Source organism: Spermophilus citellus (genome assembly GCF_964194105.1).
Source record: "Spermophilus citellus genome assembly, chromosome: 3".
Lineage (NCBI taxonomy): Eukaryota > Metazoa > Chordata > Mammalia > Rodentia > Sciuridae > Spermophilus > Spermophilus citellus.
Genome location: NC_138184.1, coordinates 143,756,000 through 143,773,807, shown reverse-complemented (window position 1 = coordinate 143,773,807; position 17,808 = coordinate 143,756,000). Strand labels below are relative to the sequence as shown.

At 41.2% G+C, this 17,808-nt stretch overlaps 1 protein-coding gene across 6 annotated transcripts in view; it reads left to right on the top strand.

Annotated features, from left to right (window-relative positions):
• The first annotated feature begins 638 nt into the window (after window positions 1-638).
• CREB5 (cAMP responsive element binding protein 5) overlaps window positions 639-17,808 on the top strand; it is a 412,930-nt gene continuing 395,760 nt past the window's right edge. For 3 of the 6 annotated variants that reach the window (XM_081283988.1, XM_081283989.1, XM_081283990.1), the window contains exon 1: window positions 740-2,058. In XM_081283988.1, coding sequence (XP_081140114.1) covers window positions 2,005-2,058 — 54 coding nt within the window. In that variant the 5' untranslated portion in view covers window positions 740-2,004. The other 3 variants (XM_081283986.1, XM_081283987.1, XM_081283985.1) reach the window with 3 other exon arrangements.

Genomic DNA, 17,808 nt, shown 5'->3' with positions numbered 1-17,808 from the left:
GTGTGTTTCAAGTGAGTGTGCACTATAAGGAAGTTATTCTCCTGGAGGTGAGGTGGGGTAGGGGGCAGTGAAGAAGGGGTGTCCTGGGAGTGCTCTGAGAAGCCAGCATGCAGGGAACACTGCAATGAGGTCATGACTGTCGCAGGCAAAAGGAGGTGGACATCTTCTGATGGGGGGATGGGGAGCGTCCCGCATTTTTATTTGCAGAAACTCTGTTCCCACTTCCTTCAGCATCCCCTTCCCAGCTCCCCCTTCTGATCCCCAAATCCTTACACCTTTCAGAACCTACTAGGCCCTCCCGCGGGAGAGCCCGGGTCTGCACTTTCTCCGTGGTCCTGTCTGAAACCATCAGGATTGTTTCCAAGCTGACTCACACCACTAATGTCAGGGCGCCGTGTCACACGGCGCTGGGCTCTGCAAGCTGTTGCTTGCGCGATCGCCGCCGCCGCCGCCGCCACAGCTCCAGGGCGGGTGCAGCGGAGTCCGCTCCAGGGGCGGGGCCCGGGGTGGGGCCAGGGCGGTCCCGCCCCCTCAGCGTGCCGGGCCCCGCCCTCTCTCCCTCCCTCCCCCGCCGCCCGCAATGATTTAGAAGTTCAGGAATCCCACGTGACGTCACCGGGGGGGTGATGTAATGCACTCTAAATAGAATGTATTGTAATCTTTGCTCAGTCCAACGTGGTCCCTTCACCCGGGCTCCGCTCTTGCCTTCTCCACACTTTTTTGGTAAGTTCCTAAAAATACGGCTCGGCCACTTCTGGGGTTTTGCATTTAGGCACTTTTGTTGCACTTGCCGCGGGAGCCATCTCGGGAGTGTACTTGCTTGCAGGGGTTGGTTCTCGGCAGTAGCCGCGAGGTTACTTGGTCCAATGGGCAGGTCACAGGGCAAGGAGTAGGGAAGATGCGATGCATATTTTTGGAGGGTGATCTGTGTTTGTAAACATTTTGGCGGACCAGAGGGAAGTCCGGCCGCAATTGCTGATGGACTGTGGAATTCTGCTGTGTCCTGTGGTCATCCCAGAGACCCCACGCCGTGTCCGTCCGGGAGCGCGTCTCGGTGGACGCTGCGCCGCGCGACTAGAGGGATGCTAATTGGAGCCAGCGCCGTGTTCCCCGCAGCGTGCGTGCGTGTGTGGGAGCGCGCGTGAGTTTCCCTGACACGGGGAACAGTTATGAATCGGGGGTGTGTGTTTGCCTCCAGAGACCTGGCAAGGTGCGGAACCCTGCAGAAGTGTGGTCAAGCGGCAGCGGCGGCGGCAGCGGCAGCAGCGGAGACGACCAGCCAGGAGCCTCGCCCCGCGTAGCCTGCTTTGCAGTGATGCGGCGGAACCCCCGGAGAAAGTTTGCAAACTTCCAGCAGGCGCTGCAAGGACACCGGGTCACCTAGGGGGCGGGCGGGCAAGTGTGCCGGAGGTTCGCTTTCTCCCGGTACCAAGCCGGCTGTTGCCACCTCTCCCGCAGGGCTGCCCGCTGCAGCTGGTGGGCGCGCGCGCGCCCTGGGAGGGGAGGTCGCCTCGCTGGGCACTTGACTTTCACTCCAGGCGCTCCGGGCTCGTGAGTGACGAGGCTGTTTGTCAGCTCGCGTGCACTCCTCCATCCGCCTCTTTCTCGCTGCCATCATTACCTCTTCGCCGCTGCCCCAAATGACAGCTCGCGGTGGCGCCCAGACAGTTCTCAGCACCGGCGGTGGAAGACTTCCTCTGCGGCAGACTCTCAACCCAAACCCTTAAACTTTTTACGAAGTTCTTAGAGGGGCAAGACACGAAGGAACTAAGGAGATGTTTTCTCCCGGGGGCTGCATGCCGCTTCTTCTGTGCCTTAGATTCATTTCCTGGGGGTGTCTGATAGATAAAGCCTCCAGTTTACCCTCAACGAGTGCCGCCCCCCACTTGATGATGCTTGTTCAAGGCCGGGAATTGGAGTGTGCTGCTTGTATATTTCGTTGTCAGAGTCTGCAGAGTGCGTTGGTTATTTTTTAAAAATTTTTTATTTTTCCCTCTTTCTGACATGTGTCAAGGAATAAAGGCTGGATACAGGTCCATTACGTCATTCTGCAGGCCAGTAAGTGTTTGATTAACAGCTTCAGATACTCAAGGGTTCAGGGGCTTAGAATGCTGACAAAGCAACTCTGCTTTTCACTCCCACCCCCCAATATACTCGTGCAATCGCCCATTCCCTGGGCATCTTTATTGCCCTCTATTCCCCATCCCTCCTTTTCCGCCCCTCCCCCGCCCTCATCGTTATCACTCTAGACCCGCCTCTGCCTTTTACAGCTTTCCCTGGGGCGAACACTGTCCCTGGAGTGTGGGTAAGAGCTTCTGGTGTCTGAGGAGACCTCAGTACCTGATCAGCGCACAATCTGCCCTTTTCTATTATTTAAGAAAGTCACCAGCAAGCCCCCTTCTCCAGGGCGAAAATGCTCAGCCCTGATCTCAGGAAGTGTTTGGAAGCGTTATGATAAGTACTGTGTCCCGCGTCCCTTCGGTGGCTTAGGAAAGCAACACACCCACAACAACAAAGTATTTAACTTGACACAGCGCCTGCCCAGAACCGTTTAACCCAAGAGGGAAGACTAAGAAGCCAGGAGAGGACTAAGTCAGGTTTAGCAGAAAGAATCAAGATTAGATGTTTTATTTCCAAAGTGAGGAAGCGTTGAGTCGTTGAACTCAAAGCGCCATACAATAAACTGCTGCACGTGTTACTTTCTTGTTCTTAACCTAAAGTTTCTATGCTTAAAGAGGAAGTTAAATACATAAGTCATCGAATTGAGTCAGAATCTCCCTATAGGCAGTTGAAATAAAAACACCCTGTGTGTGACTTGTTCAAGGGCTAAAAAGTAAAAAGAACCCTTTGGGTAGTGTGGAAAGTGTGCAGCAGAAATCGAATGAAAATTTTACTAACAGGCTTTTGGATAGAGGGGGACAGGGGACTAGGGTGCTCTCTGATTTGGAGCTAGTGAAAGCTAAATAAAGGAAAATTTATATTCTGAATAGGTGGGAATTTCTTGAAGAACACGTGTTTTGTTATAATCAGATCTACTTTCTTCAAAGGGAAAGCCATGCTGTAGGCTAGGCATTTGTGCAACTCCTGTCTGGGGTCTAATTGACATCCCTTCCCCAAGTTTGTGGCAGTATTTATTATTTATTCACATCTAGAGATGAAATAGTATACCCCTCCTCCACAATACATGGGCATCTAAATGTTAAACTTCTTGTTTGTGATGCATAAACCTAAAGGAAAAAATGGCCCAGGTCACGGGCACTGGAGAGTGTGATTAATGATCAGTGATTTAGTGATCAGTGATTAGTGGTTTTATTCAAACTGTTACCTCTGACCAGAAGCACACATCAGAGGATTAACAGGCTCTTTAGATAAATGCTCATTAGTGGAAGGGGAAAAGCAAAGATAATAGGCATGCACCCAGGGACAACTTTCGAAGAAAATCATTCCCGTCTTCAGAATAATAAGCTCTATTAACAGAAAGCCCTTTTAATTTAAAACTGGCTTTTATCTTGTAAATCAAAGTTAGATGTAAAAGTTTGTAGTGCCATTATAACCTAAATTTTCCCATATCCACTAGATGTGGATTATCTCAGTAGCGATATTTTTTTTATTTAAATAAACAATTGGACCTTTAGAGCAGCTGAACCCTGACAAGTTCTTAGCTCCCAGGGTTTGAAGGTGTCCCCCCTTCTGGGATGGGGCTTGCAGCTTGTGGACTAGATGGCGCACTGTTATTTGGTGGTGTGTGCTGCATAGATCTCGCAGGAGTGTGGACTGAGCATGTAGCTGCTTGTGAGGTGTTCCCTAACACCACAGGGTTGATTCTGTGCAGGGTTGAAGACTAGACAGTTCTACAAGATTTTAGTCACATTTTCCATGTCAGTTAAATCTAGGGAGTTCAAGGCTACTGGAAAAATTAGTCTCATTACTAAAAGAAACTTAGAGAACGAGGGAGGGAAGGAGGTACAGAGTCCAGGAGGTACCTCTGGGTTGCAGAAGTGATTGTAAAATACCAGACCTTTTTTTTTTTTCTTTTTACTAAGAGCTAGTTTCACAGTCTTGTGGTCTGAAACACTGAGGCAAATACTCAAAGATTGATTTTCTTCCTAATCTTGCTGGTGGAAAGAAGTTACTAGAAAGAAAGGAAGAAAAAAATTGATTTGGTGACTGCAGGAAGCAACACGTTGCTGATTTTATTCTCCAGATAATGGTAAGAATTATGCTTATTAAGCAGAGAAAGAACTTGGTGCTTGGCTAAGTGGGGTCAGTCTTGTGTTTTCAATGGATTTCTTAGTTATGAGTTTTAATGTTGCTTTTCTCAGTTCCCTGGGACTTATAGCATTTTGTGTGGAAGGTGTTGTATGTGTGTCTCTCTATGTAAATCACGATTTCTGGTAAAAATAGCAACGAAGCATGTTAAGTAGTGTGTCAGGTAAGAATTCTCTTTTCTACAAGCTTTCATGAATCACTTCAACAAGTATTTGAATTTTAGTAAGAAGGAGTTCTTTTTAAAAAGAAAGATAAAAATGAGAAACAAAACAAAACAACCCCATTTCCCACATCCAAACCTAGATGTGTACTTCCCTGAAGAAGGATGCTATTTATTGTCAGCTATTACTTTGGTTTTATAATTTAAAAAGAACTCACCATGTCTCTCCATAATTTTTTCCCTTATTTTCCTTTGATCATAGCATTTTATATAGATCTGATAGTTTTAAAGTTCTTACTGATTCCTGTTGATTTTTCTTTTTCAACTTCACTCAGAGTAAACACGTTTGCTCAACTGATAACATCCAAGCCAACTGAATTCTAAGGCAAATTGCTGATATCCATAAATAACCTGTCAAGTCAAAGTCAGTTGTAACCGTATATAGTTTATACCTGCGCAGATGGTGTAGAACGTTCCCACAAAAAGTAGAAACCATGCCTTTATTTCTATATCTCTGTGATATTGCAGCAGTCTGTCAGAGAGACTTTTCCTGAATAGCTTTTCAATTATAGTAAGTAGAATATTTTTGTTATAACTACGTGTCAGTTTCCCACACCTGCGTGTTCAAAAACAATCAACCGCGGAGTTTCCATGGCTATTTGTCCTGATGTCAAGTTCTCCGTCTCCTGATTTCCCACTATAATTTACTTTTTAGTAGTGATGTGTCGTTGTCCTATAGTATTTCCTTAGCATTTGGAGTTTTCCTTGTCAACTGAAAATTGGGAGTGTGATGATTACTGGATCCTTAAATGTGCACTTTGTATTGGTAGTTGGTTTTCTTCTGGTTGTATCTGTGGATTAAAATTGGGATTTGAGTGTACTTATTATTTTTGTCATCTTTCCTTTTTTTCCTTCTTCACTTCAAAGCAGTGCTGTTAGTCACAGAATTAATGTGATCATGGCTGGTGTTTCCCATCTATATGCTTCTTTTGCTTTGTACAAATTGGATTTCTACAGCAATTTAAGATCTTTTTTTAGAGGCAGCTTTCTTGGATGAAGGTGGAACAGTGATCTCAGTCAATTCATTATCTTGTCCAATTTGACTATCAGCTGCATTATGGGAATCAACCAATGCTTTTATAAATTAGTGCTTAAAAATTCAAAAGGAGGACTATTTCTCTGAATTCTCTTTAAGAGAATTATACAATTGTGATAAGGTAATAGACTTAGGGGCAGCAGCTTCAAATATTTAAGGGTGAGAAAGAAGCACTTTCATCTATGCTGGGCAGACTTAAAGACACCAAAAAAAACCCCTTTTTGTGTTGCTATTTGTAAACTAAATAAGCTATCTATGTTGTTGCAATGCTTTGAATAGAAAGCCTTGCACTTTAAAAATGACCTCATAATTCCTGTTTTCACTAAAGAATTATTACATTGTTATTAGGGAAAAAATGGCAATTACTGTTTTTTTTGTGTGTGTGTGTGTGTGTTTTTTTTTTTTTTTTGGCGTGTCTATTAGTACTCCATCATTGGGAATCATGAGAAAATTCAGAGAAAAAGAGAGAAGCCCTTTAGAAATAACCAAGTCATGATAACACTCTTCTGGAAACACGTTTAAAACACTTGAAGCCCTTATTGATGACTCTGGGACTTTCAAAGTAAAACATAAAGTTTAGGATAAATTTGCAAAGGAATAAGATATTACTTGGACACTAGATATTTTTTTCAGGGCTGGAGATGTAGCTCAGTGGCAGAGCACTTACGTAGCATGCACGAGGCCCTAGCACCACAGAAACAAACAAAATACATATTTCAGTTACTTTTTTTTTCTATTTCCTTAAGTTTCTCATTTCTAATCTCTATCCTAAAATTAGCACAGATGGAAAAGTGTCATGTTGGATTTGACTTGAGTTGGTCTTAAAGAGAGTGAAGAACTCCTTTTGGCTTGGAGAGTCTGACAGAAAGCTTGTGTCTGCATGCACATTCAGGGGATCTGGATTCAGGGGAGATCCTCTGAGCAGAACTCTTTGTTGAACAAAGGAGAGCCCAAGAGCTGGTGACATCTCCTAGGTTATCCAAGGTCCAGAGCAGAGAGTGCCAAATGAGGCCCCAGTGCCCTTCTCCAGGCAGGGTCCTGTTTCCACAAGCCAGGTTGTCATATATGCCCTTGACAGGGAATACATAAGCCACAAAGGCTCTTTTCAAGCCTTTTGCCACTAACATTTCAAAGACAAAATTTTTATCAGATCTTTTGAATGGCTGCCTTGACCACATGAACCGTAGTTTCTATTCCATTTATTCTTATACATAACGGCAGTGTTAATTTTTCTAATATTGGCCTGGCTCGTTGATTTTAATTTAAATTCTTCTTCATTATTATTATTAGACACACCCTATAAAGCCGCACATCCAGATTTCATTTGAGAGTCAACACTGGGAAAACCTAAAAATGGTCTAAAAGACCATTTCAGAATGAAGCCGTCACTTTCTTTTACTTTCAGTGTTTTATCATTTTTCAGGAAGGGAGCTGAAATTATTTCAAGTTCGTATAAATCATCTTTCTTTTTGTTGAATTGAGCAACAGGTTCTATGTTCACTCTAGCTGATGCACTTTGCCCAGGACCTGTATGAATATATTATCTTTCCAGGTCAGTTTTGAAGCGCGTGGAGGTGAACATCGCTCTGTGAGAAGTGAGTTGCATCTGGCAGCGTGCTCTTTGAGGTCTGACTGGCAAAACTTGACTTCTCATAACTAATAGAAATCATGCATGCAACCCAGAGGACTCCAGAGCACAAATATTTTATTTAGGATGATGTTTTATTTATGATGCTGTATTTAGGATGGGTAGCAAAAACGACTCAGTAGAAATCTTGAATGCATCTACTGGTTGTGTAGTTTGGCCTCACCCACAGGTTTCTTTTCCAGCTTTTGCATGAACGTTTAATATCAGAATTCAGGACTCTTTCATTCTTTTTTCTTTTATTTATTAAAATAGGAGCCCCTATTTTACAGGCATGATTTCTTGAATATAACCCATTTCAGCTAGTTTTATCCTCTGCTGGCTTCCTTAGTGGGAAAAGCATAAACAACAACAACAACAACAACAAAAATCTAAGTTTTTGTTTGAATTAAGTGATTATAGAAGAAATGCATTTAATCTCCATTTGCCAGATTTGATAGGACCATTGAATTTTATCAAGACAAGATTTTCCTCTTTAAGTCAGTTTGGTTTCTAATGGTACTAATCCATGCCCCAGAGGACACAGGCAGTGAGGAGAAAGTCCATTTTCACCAGGGGACCTAAGTGAAGAGCCTGATTTGCCTCACTGCAAAGACAACATTGTCCAGAAAAACATTGACTCTTGGGAGGAAAAACAATGTTTTGTAGGCTCAAGCTTCTAATTCTGAGCAGAGAATCATGGTGAGTTGAAGATGACTCTCAGAGTGCTGAGGGCCTCCGGGGTTGTTTTCCCAACTACAACATGCTAAAGTTCTCTTCATCCATTTTCTGCATTTTCCTTATGCTCATGTTTCTACATTTGCTTTTAAACATCCGTTCTAGCTGCTCTGCTTTCAGGGGTAGCCCCACAATAACAGATTACAAATGTGTGGACAACAGATAGGTGCTATTTTTTTCTTAAGGGGAATCTATTGTGATATTGCATCTTAGAAGAAATAATTAGTGAGACAACAGAGAGACAGTTTAAAGTCCAACTTATGGCATCATAACTCCCACTGCGATTGGTGCCCCTGCAGTGAGGTGCTTTATAACAACAGGCAAAACCTAGGTGGAAGAGGGAACCCCTAAGTGCTGCTTGAACTAATTGAGCTCCTCTGCCTCACTTACCTTATTAGCAATGCAACGTAACTGGAAGTCCAATAGTGGGAGCAATATACATAACGTTCAATGAAGTAGTCATATTAAAAAAGTAAAAAGATGCTGGCATAGTGGTGCATACTTGTAATCCCAGCAGCTCAGGAGGCTGAGGCAGGAGGATCAGATGTTCAAAGCCAGCCTCAGCAACAGTGAGGCACTAAGCAACTCAGTGAGATGCTGTCACTAAATAAAATAAAAGGTAGGACTGGGGATGTGGCTCAGTGGTCAGTGTCCCTGAATTCAATCCCTGGTATGAAAAAAAAAAAAACAGTAAAAAGAAGCAGGTGACAACGTTCCTTTTGATAGCATATTTTGATTTTGTTTACCCAGTATATCCAAAATATTGTCATTTCCATATACAGTCAAATATAAAAATGTTAATGAGATACTTTGTATTCTTTTGTGGGTGGGGTACTAAACCTTTGAAATCCAGTGGGCATTTCACTACTACAGCATATCTTGATTTGGGCTAGCTACGTTTCAGGTGCTCAATAGCCATGTATGGCCAGCAACTACAGCACTGGACAATGCCAGTCTGTATCATGGTCCTTAATCCTGGCGGCCCAATGGAACCACCTGTGGAGCTTATAAAAAATACTCACACCCCTCCTGCATGAGATTCTGATTTAATTGGTTGAGATTGGGGCCTTGGCCTCTGTATTTTTTAAAAGCTCCTCTGAGTTTCTAATGCAAAACAAAGGTTGAGAGCCACAGTTCTAACTGATCTCTAAGGAATCTTCTCTAATATTTTATGATTCTATTTAAGGAAAGGTATTGCAGGAAAGTGTTCATTCAGAGTTCAAGGGCAGCAAGCAGTTGTTATATGCATCTGCACCCTTCAAAACATTTTGAAGAAAATACAATTAATTAAAAAAAAAGTTTACAGAATGAATAATTTAGAAGATAATTCTTTGTACCAGACATGAGCTCTGTTATAAGTTGCAAATATGGGTGTTGTAAATGGTCTGTTTCCCTAGAAACCTTTGTTTAAAATTTGATTTACATGCAGCCTCGTAGAAAGTCTCTGTTTTGGAAGAGGTCGAGATCCCCCCATTTCAGTTATTCGGCCAATTTACTTCTTTGCCCCAGGTACTACTTGCCTTTAGCTGTTTTCAGAGGGAAGATCTTTACTTCATTCAAGACAGCTGGATGTCCTAGAGTTTCTTCCCTCTGAACTTTTAATAAGCTTTATGCCATTGCCTAGACCAAACTTGCTCTTGTCAAGATGTCAGTTAAAACCCTCTGGACTGAAGGGACTCCTGCTACTTGTCACCTTTTAAAATATTAGTAGAGCTAATATTTCTCAATGCACATCAGAATATATATGTTTGGTGTATTCACTAAAGGATTCAAAGAATAAAAATTTTCCAGCTCTTCACACATCTTTTTGCAAAGTCAACAAGCAGCATTGCTTGTGAAGGGGAGGAGACGGCCTGTTGTTGGTCCCTTGTGACTTCATGCAGCTGAGAACCTCTGCATTCCCGAATTCATGAATCATTTCACCCTGACCCTGTCTCCTTATCCCCTGCAGAGTCATCTATTTCCAAATACATGTCTCGTTGACCATGTGCTTTTAAAATATGATTTTAAACCAGTTTTTAGACACAACATTATATGTTGTTTTTACATTTTGCAGTGGTACTATCTTGGTTTCCTGTACTATCATTCATTGGAAGAAATTTACCCTCCAATTATTAACACACAGCTCGTATCCCCACTTTACAGACGGAGAAACTGAGGGAATGATGAGAGTTGGCATCTGGCTTATTAATTTGATGTGTGGTCAGTGTGAGAAAAGTGTTTACATTTATTAGGGCCATGTAACCTAAATATAAGCACTACTCTGGATGAACTCCAGGTGGGGATTTTCCAATTGTACCAACTATTACACTTGTCTCTGTTATTATAAATAACACTCTTTCTGATGCTTTCCCACGCAGTCTTTGCACCTAAATGGTTTCCTTGCTAATAGCTCTGGTTCCCCACCTTCAGGCTGCATGTACCTGGATTGATTAACAAATACATAAGGGTATGTTACCTTCTTAACATGGGATCTATTCTAAAAGTTGCATGGAGACATCTGTTGCAAACCTGTGTTTTCTGTGGTATCTAGGGAAACTTTCTCTCAGGCTACATCATGATTGACTGTTAGAAGACTCTGTGGAGAGACATTGAGATTAATGATGTAAGTTGCTCATCTGTTTTGGGGATTGAAGGTAAAGGGCTTTAGCTATTCATTCACTGAGCAAGATAGACTATATAGGCCAGCTCCTGAATGATCTTTCATAATACACTTTAGCTCCTGCTACGCCAATGGACTCTCTTTGCACTTGGTCTACTGCCATCTGCTTTTGAGATTTGGTTTCTGTTTTCTTCTAGTAATGATGGTATGTTGGATTTGGCCAACAAATTCTATGCCCCTGTTTCAATGAGTGGTATATAAGTTTTGACCAGTAGTACAGTTTATGACCAGTACCAGGGAATGATTATTTCATATCCTTTTCTAAACATTATTTTAAAGTTAAAGGAATATGGATTGCGCCACATTTTGCCATTATTTATATATATATATATATGTACATAAATAAATCCATGGCCAATAAGGACAAGCACATTACAGGGTATATGCTTATAAACACACTGGTCATCTCTTTTAGGATACTTTGGATAAATTGTTACCCACTTAGAATAAATATCTATTTGTAATGTTAATTAAGGTACATGTTGTTGATTAAAAGACATTATTTGATTTAAAAATTAAAACTCTATTTAAGACACTTTTTTCCCCCAATCAGGCCTGTCTAAGCACATATTGTTTACAATTTCATCTTCCAGTTTTGTGAAGCCAGATGACTAACAACCACCATTCTTAGTGCTGTACCCTGTGGACGTCATCAAGGATGATGGAGCACAGTGTTTTGGCACCATAAAGCAGCATGTAATTTGAAATTGTACTTTTTGCTAAATACCCATGCTAATCTCCAAACCATTCAAAACATTAAAAAACCAAAACAAAACAGTGGGCTCTGCTGGCAGGATGGAAGCCACAGTAGCAGAGAAGTACAATTATTATTATTATTATTATTATTATTTTCATTTGCTTCAGAAGCATTTATGAAAATCAGGGAGAAAAAAAATTACACATAATTACTTGGCATGTCCTTTGGAAGGGACATTCTTAAGAAATTTTAACCCTTTAACCCAAGGTTCTTTTTTCTTCTTTCCAGGAAAAAAAAATTTTAAGTACAAATGCTATTTAAAAGGAAGACTGAATAGTGATTTATGTGGATGGTTGATATTTAATATTAGCATACATTTGGGGACCTCTATTTAGGAAGTCTGTTCTTTTAAAAGCCATTTTAGTTATTTAAAGCTTATTTTTTTTTTTTAAAAATAGAAGATTTCCAAGATTGGTTAGGCAATTATGTGAATATATTTGACACTAGTGAACTATACACTTAAAAAAAGTTTAGATGGTAAATTTTATGTTATGTATATTTTGTCCCGAATATAAAAAAGGACAATAAGGCTTACTTTTTACCCATTCCCCAGATGGGGAAGTAGATCACACAGAGCATTTGTTCCATGTGAGGTATAGGGGCATTAGAGTTTTAATGAAAAGGTCAAAATCGAAAGAAGTCCTTTGCATTTTGGACTAATGTGGAGAAGTGTGTGTGTGTGTGTGTGTGTGTGTGTGTGTGTGTGTACGTGCACTCATGCGCTGCTATGATTCTGATCCATAAGAGATTTCCAGGAAACCAAGAACGAGGCTCGTGGCCTCTTTTCTGGAGACTGGCATGGATCTGGGTGGGCCCTATGCATAGAAAGCTGAATCATTTAATTTGAAAACAGCTATTTGGCCTTACTTTTGCATTTCTCCTTGGATTTACTTGATTACCTTTCTTAACACAGGGTTACATTCAGCTCTGATCAATGAAAACAGTCAGGTACAGCAGCTTTGTAGGTTATGTCATGGAACATAAATCCGCACTTCACAGTGACACTGACCAGTGAGAAGTTGTTTACAGGGGACAGTGTGGGAGTTGAAAGTTCTGGAAGCAGATCTTAGGTGGAATGATGGAGGAAATGGGAGATATTTGACTTGGACAGGAGAAGACTCAGGCTCGTACCTAGCATCAAGGAACACTTTGTGGACGAGAAGAATACTACTTTCTGACTACAGGGAAAAATAGGGAAAATTGGAGGAAGGGTTTTTTTTTGTTTGTATGGGGGAATGGAGTTTTCTGTGTTTACCATTTGGCTCCAAAAGGAGGTGAATTTTGAAACAAACAGACCTATACACCAATGCAAATAGACCATCTCTCGAGTCAGTGACCTCCCTGGCTGTGGATTATCAGAACTGTTAAAAGCAGAGTTTCTAGAAGCAGCATGAAAGAAGATTGAGCCAGTTGTTCCTGGCCTTGCTAGGAGCCAGTTTCAGAAACATGAAACTGGGACAGGTTCATGAGACGGTTCCTGGATCCAGAAATCATGGACTCCTCATGAAAGCTCCCTGGACTGATTCTTGAGAGCAACCTAACTAAACATTGTAATGTATCCATTAGGCCTCATGGCAAAACTGAGTTCAGAGGGTAGTGAGGCCCCCCTCTTCCTAAGGCAGCACTCACAAAGATCCAGGGTGTAGCCAGGTGTATTAGTGTCCTGGGTGGGTTTCTCTAACTAAGTGGCACTAACTGGTCAACAGAAATTTTATTCTTTCACAGTTTTGGAGGCGAAAGGTCAAAAAATCTAAGCAGGATTTGTTCCTTCTGAAGGCTGGGAGGGAGGAGCTGTTCTAGGCCTCTCTACTTGGTTTGTGGATAGCCATCTTCTCTGTCTTCACATGATCTTCCCTCTTTGGAGCTATCTCCAAAGCCCCCTACCCCCTTTTGCCATTAAAAAAATTGGAGCGTTATAGTTGTACATAATGGTGAGATTTGTTGTTACATATTAGTGTCTGTAAACAATATAACAATAAAAATTTTCCTTTTTATAAGGACAATAGTCATATGGGATTATTGCCTGCCCTAATGACCTCATTTAACTTGTTAGGTTGATCAGTAACTTGTCTCCAAATAAAATCACTATTTGGAGGTACTGGCAGTTAGGACTCCAACATATTTATTTTTTAGGGGACACAATTCAACTTGTAACAGCAGATGTCTCCTTCAAGAGGACTCTGTGGAAAATAGCAGATTGGGAATGATGTAGATTATAATCAGACATTTTTAGCATGAGGAAAAATAATCCTTCAGTGGACCACAGAACTATTTGGAACAGCTCTTCAAAGATGAGGGTCCACATATTGCAAGTTAAGTACAAAGCCAGTGGGCTATGGTTGTGTCTTGGTGGTAGAGCAATTGCCTAGTATGTGTGAGGCATTGGGTTCAATCTTCAGCACCACAAAAAATAAATAAATAAATGTACTGTGTAACCAAAAAAAAAAAAAAAAAAAGGAACAAAGCCAACAAAATAAAATGTATAAAAATAGATATAAACATGTTGCACTGATTAAGGAATTTGCTAATGTGTCCTTGGTTTGGCCTTGAATTTGTCTCCAGGGTTTGTGAAAGAGCAATGCCAAAAGGGCAGCACCAACTCTTTACCTTGAGAAGAAAGAATTAAGCCAACTATAATTTGTCACCCTGCCAGGCTTAACAATTATTGTTTTGATATGCTAATGGTTACTGACAAGGACCAAAACCACCAGTTCTCATAAACACACACACACACACACACACACATACTAGATTGACTGTAGATGTTTTAATGTGGGAGGAAAAAAAATTCTGATTTTCTGGTTGTTGATGGACAATTTATGCCTATGTGCTACTTCTACATTCCACAATAAAAAACAAGGAAGAAAAAATTCTGCATTTAAAAAACAGCCTAGTAAAATGACAGGTAACCCAATTAAGTATTGGGAAGGGGCTGTAGAAATGATCCAGTGGTAGAGTGCTTGCCTAGCATGTGTGAGGCCTTGGGTTTGACCCCCCAGCACCATTAAAAAAAATAAAAAACAAAAAAACAGGCCAGGCACAGTAGTGCCTGCCTGTAATCCCAGCAGCTCAGAGGGGAGGCAGGAGGATCTGGAGTTCAAAACCAGCTTCAGCAATTTAGCGAGGTGCTAAGCAACTCAGTGAGACCCTGTCTCTAATAGAATACAAAATAGGGCTAGGGATATGGCTCAGTGGTCGGGTGCCTCTGAGTTCAACCCCTGGTACTCTGCCCCAAACACACACACACACACACACACACACACACACACACACACTCACAAAATGGATCTAATGAGAGTTTTTCAAAGAAAATATATACACAGCCAATAAGCATATGAAAAGATGTTCAGCATCACTAGGTCCCAGGATAATACAAATTAAAACTGCAGTGAGGTACCTCTTCATGCCTACTAGGATGACTAAATGAAAAAGACAATAACCAGTGTTGATGAAGATGTGGAAAAATTAGAATCTCATATTGTTGATGTGATTGTCAATGGTATGGTTCTGTGTGATTGTCAATGATATTGTCACTTTGGAGAACAGTTTGGCAGTTCCTCAAGAAGTTAAAAATAAACCTTATAACCTTGTGATTCTATTCCTCATTATACCCCCAAGAGAAATGAAAACATACAAAACTTGTACATGAATGTTCCTGGCAGGATTAACTGGAATAGCCCCAAAGTTGAAACAACCCAAAGTCCATCAATTCATGGGTGTATAAGCAAAATGTGGCTTATCTACATATTGTAATATTATTTGATAAAAAGAAATTAATACTGACATATACTACCACATAGATGAATCTTGATTATTTTTTGTTAACACAAAGGAATTCAGGTGCAAAGGACCACATATTGTATGATTCCATTTATGTGAAGGATCCAGAGGAGGCAAATCTGTGGAAACAGAAGGTAGATCAGTTGTTGCCTAGAGCTGAGGGTGGGGTTGGGAGCTCCCTGGGAGACAACTAAAGGGTGTGTGATTTCATTTTGGGTTGGACATGTTCTAAACCTGTCCCAAAACTGATCATGGCGCTGGTTGTCCATACCTATGAAGAGTGCAAGGCTACTGGATTATATATTTTAAACAGGTGAATGTGTGGTATGTGAGTTTTTATCTTATGAAGCTATTTTAAAAAGTTAACACTTCTCAGAGGAAAATATAGTATGTTAAATTCAGTTGGAATATATGCCAAACAGGGTATTTTGATCCAACAACATATTTGGTTATTTGGGATGAATGTATCAAGATGGGCTGTGGAGAGGGGTTGCTAGGGGCCTTACAGACCTCAGTAACAGTAAGTCAACTATGAAAAATTGTATAGCATGTATCATATGTGACCAGCCTACACCTTTCTCCTGGGCAAGAGTCTTAGCATCTAACTGGACCCTAGACAGATTCCTGCTGTTCCTTAATTCTCAAATTTCTCAAACACCAATCCTCATGCTGGTTTTCCTGACATGCCCGTTTTAGTGGGGGCCACCACTGTTCCTTGGGTTTCCAGCTTGAAGTTCATAACCATCACAGATGTTGTCATTTTTCTTAGCATCATGAACTTGTCACTGCCAAGACTTCTGAACTCCCCTTGGGCAATGTCCTATGACTTTTGTCCTTTGGGCTTGTTTTTTCCCTAAACCAGTTTCTTCTATGAGCTGAGAATTAAGGGGAACAGAATTATTTATTGAATCTTTATTGGAACAACTTTCTTGTTCATCTGCCATCTTGAGCTTCATGACAAACCTACCTAGGAACTAGAATTAGCCTCTTCTGTAGATAAGTGAAGCTCAGCAGTTAAGGGACCATCTCATGGGAACATCTCATTCTCACCTCCAGCTCACTGGAAACACAAACACACACACACACACACACACACACACACACACACACACCACACACAAGCACACTCACCTTCTGCCTGGGGAAACACTCTTTTCCCAGGCCCACCTCAATCATCACCTCCCGATCTCCAAAACCAAAACCTGAATTTAAAATGAATTCATTCCTTAGTGCTTTGTTAATATTTTTCTTATGACTTTTGTTTTTAAACTGTGTCGTCTAACTGTGCTTATTCCTGTGTTTGCTGTAAATTCTTTCTCCTGAATGGGACGTCCCATAACTGCAAGAACTGAATGTTGTCCTAGTTTTGATTTCCCTCACAGGACCTTGCATTTCACCGGTGGTGCCACAACAGAGAGTAGGTGGTTAATCATGCCAAGTGATTGGATGACAGGGACTCTTGCATATCATTGCCATGATTTTTTTTTTTTTTTTTTTGGATGGTTGGGAGTGTTCCTGGATAGTGATGGCTGGGAGATTTTTCAGTTTTATTGATAAGGTCACCTTTCCCCAGTATCACTTTATTTTAAAACATTGTATTTAAAGGAACTATGGTGATAATATGTTAGAAATCAAAAAAATGGGGGTGGGATGGTAAATCGCAGAGACTCTCACAACCCTAGGGAATCACTGACTTTCCATTTTTACATTTCCTTGCATGCCTTGGCCAGAAGTGAACCTAACTTTTGAATAGTTTTAGTCATAGCATTGACACATTTTAAATTTCTGCTTTTTTCACTTAAAATTCTACCACAGACATTTTTTTCATGTTGCTACATAGTTTTCAAAACTGTGATTACACATAATATTCCATTGAGTTGCTATACCATAATTTCTTAACCACCCCCTATTGTTTGACATTTAAGTTTGCTGTGGATTTTTTTTTCATGATCATAAAAAAAAAGTAAAAACACATAACCAGTCTTTTGGCAAGGAAAATACATACTCTGAAAATACTTATCTCCTTCCCTGTATACTGGTTGAAAAAAATCTTCCTTTAAGATGGAGCTTTGGGAAAATTGTGGCAGAGACCAAGTTTGTCTTGGGCACCCTCACACTCCCCTTATTCCTCTATCCCTGCTCCTCTTCCTCTCGCACATTCTGTTTCACCACAGTGCCTGTTCCTGGGCCTCATAGACCTGCCCTCCTCCCCCAGAGACAGACCTGTCTGCTGTAAACCTCTTTCTTTCCTCTCCTCCTAGCCAGGCTTCCTGTTCCTCTTCGTGCTTCTCCAGAGCTTCTATATTAGTCAGACATTCAATACTCAGTACATTTCTTTTCTGGGGGTTGGGGGTTATCATTTCATTATGAAAGAATTTCTGGGGATGACAAATGACAACCCAACAAAGCGCATCGTTCCAGTGGACCTTTGCTCTCTGAAAGAGCTAGAACCCTTCCAGGTTCTAAGGAGTTGATAATGAACCGAACACAAAATCTCTAAGCAAGTAGTTGACTAGGTAATGCATCATAGAGTAGTAAGTGCTACAAAGAGGTAAAATAGGGTTCGTGGATGAAGTGTGCCCTTGCATCTTTCTGTGCAGTAGTCCAGGGGGGCCTTTCTGGTAAGGTGACGTGGGAGTCCATCGGAGAGATGCTGAAGTGGGGGCTGCTTCCTAGGAATATCTAGATAGGGTGTTCGAGGTGAGGGAGCTACTGGTACAAA